The sequence below is a fragment of the Hetaerina americana genome, unplaced genomic scaffold (assembly GCF_022747635.1).
Source record: "Hetaerina americana unplaced genomic scaffold, ioHetAmer1.1.p SCAF_4, whole genome shotgun sequence".
NCBI lineage: Eukaryota > Metazoa > Arthropoda > Insecta > Odonata > Calopterygidae > Hetaerina > Hetaerina americana.
The window spans coordinates 29,823,199-29,829,730 of record NW_027286985.1 but is presented as its reverse complement, the minus strand read 5'-3'; the positions used below and the strand labels follow the sequence as shown (position 1 = coordinate 29,829,730).

The following is a 6,532-nucleotide window of genomic DNA, read 5'->3' as shown; positions in this document are numbered from 1 at the left end:
TGGAAAATAAATTATATTATTTTTAAAGAGTACCCTTATACTTATCCTATGAAATATGTACATGTACATTTTTCTAGCAGAAAAACATTAAATTACTTTAATGCAGTAGTTGGGGTCTAGAAGATCAATTGAAATAATAATGTCCTCTAACATTAGAGTATTGAATTATTAGATTTTTATATGAAAGTATTCCTTCCACCGTGGGTGGAAATTAAGGAGAAATATATTCAATGTCCTCACAGACAGTGGTGATCATTGCATTCTCATGATGAACATGGTACCGAAGTGGCAAAAGATGCCTTGTAGAGCTGGTATCTGAATCTGCTAAAGTAAAACTGTGGAGGTTTAATATGTTGGTGTCTATCTTTGAAGAAATAAACGATATTTTAGGACTGTGGGAGGCAAGATGGAAGTATAGTGGGGAATACTGGAGTGATAGTAATAGCTTAATACACTGTGAAGGAGATGAGAACATCTTCAACCTCTATTTTTACATTCTCATATTTCCTTCTCTTGACTATCTTCAACCATCTCATGTATAATCCATGGTTTTCTTCTCCCTTCTGTGATTCATTTGTCCAGTTTCATTTGCAGCTTTCAACATCCGTATTTTGATAAATTTTTAAGAGTAATAAGACTAAATTAAGAATACAGTTGTGTGCATACTACCCTTGAAAAGGACAGAATGGGGCCAATATACAGGGTGCGTCTTAAAAGTAATGCCATTAAATTTTTTGCGCCGCTCCCATTGGTTGGAGTGGGATCGAACCATTTGGAGTAGGTGGGGGGGAGATAATGCCAAGCTTTGCCGCAAAACCAGTCTCAGTGCTCTCCAAGCTGTGGAACTGGCAGGACATCATTTATTGTAAACCTACGTGTGCAGACTGTGTCATGAAAGACCAACCGAGCAGAAATTTCAAGTGAACTTTTGCAACGTATTGAAAATGAACGTGATTATTTGGATGATGTCATCACTGATGATGAAACCTGGGTTTATTAATATGACCCAGAAACAAAAGGCCAAAGCTCTGAGTGGAACATCAACCAGTCCTCCAAGCCCAAAAAGGCAAGAATGAGTAAATCAAAAGTGAACACGATGCTCATTGTCTTTTTCAACAGTAAAGAAGTGACAAGGGTAAAAAAGAAACTTTACTTTTTCACAATAAAGATTTAATATTTCACGACCATGGTTTCGAGGGTCGTGAAATATTAAATCTTGATTATGGTAGTGTAAAGTTTCTTTTTAACCCTCATCATGAAGGAATTCTACAAAGTTAAATCTGAAACTGTTATGTTTAGTAAAGGAGTGGTCCATAAGGAGTTCGTTCCTCAAGGACAGACAGTTAATGCTGCCAACTATGCGGATGTGTTGGGAAGACTCCAAAAAAGGGTCATCAGGAAGAGAAAAGACATTACCGCTACCTGGCAACTCTTATCATGACAACGCGCCTTGCCACAATGCACTACTAGCCAATGCTGCCCTACCCCCCTATAGTTGTGACGTCACCCCAGCAGACCTCTTTTTTTCCCCTTGGATCAAGGCAGCCGTGAAAGGAACCCATTATTTGTCCATGGAAGAGATCCAATGAGCTGTTGACGAAGACCTTGCGAGAGATTCCCAAAGATGCTTTTCAGGGTGCGTACTGGTCATGGTAGAGTCTGAAAAAAATGTGTCGAGGCCCAAGGACAGTACTCAAAAGTGTTTGCGCAAATCTGTTATGTTAATTACTTTTGGAACCCACCCTGTATGCTGAAGAGAAATGTGAATGGTGGTTTGGAAGGAAGTTACATAACATGAAAAATGCATGATAAGAGAAGTGTTGGTTTTGTTAAAGGAAGTGAATGCTAAATCAGATGAAAAAGTTAAATTCTTTTAATGAAAAGGAAGTGACAAGCATGGGAAAGTTGGGAGCTTAAGTTTAGAAAGGATAGATGATGGTAAGTTAGGGATCCAAAGAGAAAAAGAGTTAAGCAAAACATTGAAGGGATAAATGACAGAAGCAAAACAAATTCTGAAAAATATCATAAGATAAATGCACCTTTAGAAATATATAAAGGGGCAAGGCAGGAATAGGAGGATGTTAAGTGAGTAATGTAACACGTTCTTATTTCACCAATCGTCTGCATTATAAAAAAAGCTGTTGAGCAGTTCCTCCTACCAGGAAATTCATAAGGGCAACTGAAATCACCATATTTAAAGACAACATTTATAAAATTTCAGTTTATTACTTAATTTCATAGTTTATACATTGTTGTTTTAGTAAGGCTTGGGAATAGCTTGAATTATTTGGACATCATCAACTGGTCGGTCTCCTGTGTCTGTTTCAACTAATCCAATTCTCTTGATGGTATTCATTCCAGAATGTACCCTTCCTGGATGATAAAGAAAAATAGTCTTTCAACATAAACAGATTTTCATGCACTGATTGCAAATAATTTTACTTCTAAGATGTAAAACTAAGTGTCTTTCAAGCTTTAATAATATACATATATATAATATACTCGTGTACTATCTATGTCAATAGTCCAAGTATATACTGGAAAATACCATGGAGTAATGTATTGTAGATAGTACGCATCCTTTATACAAATATTTTTAAGGAGACAAGTGCATTTTTTGAGAACCAGGGGATTAGAATAAGGACTTCGGTAGATTGTCATTGCATATCTAAGAGCTGCCCATAACTTGGACATGGCAGGGAATATTTGTTATTATGCAACTAACAGGATAGGCAAACAATTTTTTGTTAGGACAAGTATTTGTTAAAGATTTCTAATGATTTGTCACTTTTACATTTCCTGTAATAAACATTGCATCTATCCTATTTTCACCCTTACATACGAAGAACCAATAATGTTTTTAAATATGAAACAAGTTACCTTTATAAAAGCGTAGAGTATGAAATAACTGAATACAAGAATGCTTGCAGCTGATTGTTAAAGGTAATTTATGCACCCATTCTAGATGGAATTGTGGGGTATAAAAGACAGATAAAAACTGCAGTTGTTAAATTAGATTTTTCGCTTTGGCTGTTTGACTGTGTACATAAGTGGATGTGAATGAAATACATTCAAGCATAAGTAAGGAAAACAACATTGATCATTATTTTCAATTAACACACCAATTTTTTTGTTCATAAAATAATGGTATCCATTATTGGGTAACTGCTTTGTAAATTATTTTATACAATGTTAACAATCAAATTTAATGTATGGGGAAATTTCTATCAAGGAAACTTATAAATCAGGATTTTATTCAAAGAAGTGCATCATCTCAACAAACACACACGACCTAGAGTAACACTCCACTCAATAAAATCAAAGGCTACCAAACATTTCCGGAAGGATGAAAATAAAAGCCACAATAGGTCAGCATGCCCTGAAATGTTTTTCCATGAAACATCAATGCAGTCCACTCTGAAAACATGAATTCATATGTACTTTCATCATGACTCAGATTACCTTACCATGCCCTACAATCGAGGGAGATTCTTCTTCATATGGCATAGTTTTAAGTGCCATGGCTGACTTCCATATTTAATCCATCTCATTTCAAGACATAATCACAGGTTGCCATTATGATGTGTAAACATTGTAAATTACCAACTGTGAGATATAAGCATTTATATAACATTAATCTTTGAAATATCAGCAATTTGTTGTATCACTCTATTACCAAGTATAACCATTCCACCTTAAGAAAAACAGGCAACTTCAAAATACCTATTTGCTCTTATACTTATACATGGGTGGTCTGAAAAGTTTCCAGCCTAACAAAGATACAAGTCATTTTTTTCTGAAATTTTTGAGGCCGTAAACTTTTTAGACTACCCTCGTATATATTTATGCGCAAAATACCTATTGAGAAGTGCCTTGTGGAGTAATGTCTATTAACCCTGCCCTAACCATTTCCTCATTCAAACATCACCAATTGCTATGGTAGCAAGTCCTTGTTTGTCCTTTTCTTCATAGAAATTATTTACTTTTCCGATAAAGTCCCTTGAAATTTAATAATTCATTCTCATTCACAGATTTGGCTATATATATATTATGAATAATTCAACGCTCATATTTCCAGGCCCTCCAATAAGTTTTGGTAGCGCTTTCTTTACTCTTCAATGAAAAATTATTTTTTCAAAAGAATTCCTGTTTGTTGCTTGATTATTGCTAATTCTCGTACAACATTGCTCAAAATTTTACTGAACAAATGCACATACACGTCAATGCAATAATTTCAGCGTGCAAAAATCATTCGCCTTGACCGAGATTCGAACTTGGATCTTTCAATGTCCGGTCAAGTGCTTTAGCCAGTTAAGCTATCGAGGCGTTCTCTTAAACTCTCCCTGGTCAAGGGGAATGATTTTTACACTCTGAAATTGTTGCATTGAAATGCATATTAGCGGATGACTCCGTTCTCCTGCAGTTTATTTGGAATTTGTTCATACACATTTTTAAAACATCAGGATTGACTCAGGATAAAGCCAAAGATGTGATCCTTAGGAGGTTAGGTTATTGAGAAGGCATTCATAGTTTGATATCATTCTTATAAAAACCTAATTAGTAATACTATTATTTATTTTCACCAGGAACATATTTTTAATTTTGTGAATGTAAAGGAAAGCAAATTTATTAAGGTACTTACACCTGCTCTTTAAACTTAACTTTTCATGAATATTAGCACAGCAATTGGTAGCAGACAGACAGTAAAAAGCAAATACATTTTTAACTCTAGAATAATTGAAGGTTGAAGAATTGATACCACAGCATGTCATTGGGGAAGGAGCACTCGCTGGCAGACATTCATCTGGCTCTTGCCAATGAGCCATCATGGTTGTGTATTATTACCTAAACAATATATTTCCACCAGCATATGCCTACCATCCATCTGCATGAGGAATCCCTTTCACCATATCAAGTCTTAGTTCATAGAGAAGAAAGAATGAATAACTTACCAAAAATAGAGTGCTTTCCATCCAGCCACTGAGTGGGGGCCAAAGTAATAAAAAACTGAGATCCATTGGTGTTGGGTCCTGAATTGGCCATTGATAATATACCAGCCCCTAAAGATTAAGCTTTGATAAGATAAATTTCAAATTCATTAATATGCATCCATGAACATAAATGAAATTTGAACATAAAGGGATACGCACCGATGGGCGCATATTAGTATGAAACTTCTTAACATGTATTAACAAATAAAAATTGTTGATGGAACTGGGCTTTAAAACAAGGAAAATTAGTTCTATATCAAATCAAAGGTAAAACGCCATTAACTGAAGTGTGTGAATAACTACTTCGTCTTTCATAAATGTAACATTACAAATGAATAATTACAAATATAAGGGTTTCCATTTTCTTTTCACTGGGGTGTGAGGAAAACCTTACCCACATTCAGAAATGTATGATTTCATGTAGAAGGATAATATTACAAAGCAAAACTGTACTTACCTGTGTGTTTTAATTCATCATGTATTTCGTCAACGAAGCTTCTTCCATATATTGAATCACCACCCCGTCCTGTGGCCGAAGGATCTCCTCCTGAAATGTATATCGTTTATGTATCATAGAACAAAGATTAAGGGCTTAAGAAGTTGATTCCAATCTCTGCCATCGTTCTCATATCAATGCTTCATTACAAAGTGATATATTTCAGAGTGCCATTTTCCATGGATGATGGAACTTAATGCCAAGGGATTGCGATAGGTGAGGTATGGTATTTTAAGTTCTCTACCGTAAATTGCCTGTAACCGATACCTTGGTTAAGTAAGTCTTCGTGATTACAATGCCGTTATGAGGATTTATTTTAGTATATTTAGTATTACGAATATATATAATACTCGATATAATATAATTTCGACACTCAATGAGAATATTTCATATTTTTATTGATAAAATCGGGTCGGTTTGGCTTGTGAAAACTAGAATTTCAGGCAGCACTCTAAACGAGTGTCAAGGAGGCTAACTCCATTGAAATTATAATATATTGCGAATAGATCGAAACGAAAGTACGAACAATTACAAATGTTTCTTTACTTACCTTGGATCATAAAATCCCTAATTATTCTATGAAATTTGGTTCCATTATAATAACCTCTTCTGGATAATTCGGCAAAATTCTTACAGGCTAATGGAGCGTGGTTCCAATATAATTCCAGGACGAAATCTCCCATTCTAAAATAAATTGTTATCAATCCTAAGCAAGAACTAACGCACAATTAACTAGCAACAATCGGGATAGTACAATAATAATGATACCGGCAATACCAAATATACGAATGCAAGCAAAATAGGGTCTTTAAGGGACGGATTTCATTTTCAATATATTTTAAACGTTCTTTGTTTACTCACGTCGTCTGCACATGAATAAGGGGAGGTCTAAAATAATCCGGTGGATAAGATTCCATCATTCCCATATGACCCATCGGTCCCATATTGACCGCCATGTTTTCGTGTTGACAAATTTGGACCAATTGACAATTGAATGCAATTATAGTTAACTATTTCCACGTCGTTACGTAAATAGCGCTACTAC

The 6,532-nt window shown here is 35.1% G+C and overlaps 1 protein-coding gene across 1 annotated transcript; it reads right to left on the bottom strand.

Moving 5' to 3' along the window:
• Nucleotides 1-2,206: 2,206 nt before the first annotated feature.
• Nucleotides 2,207-6,457, bottom strand: Cypl (peptidyl-prolyl cis-trans isomerase-like 1 Cypl). The gene is made up of 5 exons (XM_071590195.1): nucleotides 6,349-6,457; nucleotides 6,038-6,171; nucleotides 5,449-5,538; nucleotides 4,953-5,060; nucleotides 2,207-2,373 (listed from the first exon to the last, which is right to left on the bottom strand). Exons 1-5 carry the CDS (start codon nucleotides 6,441-6,443, stop codon nucleotides 2,258-2,260), a joined length of 543 nt encoding a protein of 180 aa, XP_071446296.1. The 5' UTR covers nucleotides 6,444-6,457; the 3' UTR covers nucleotides 2,207-2,257.
• Between the last annotated feature and the right edge of the window lie 75 nt (nucleotides 6,458-6,532).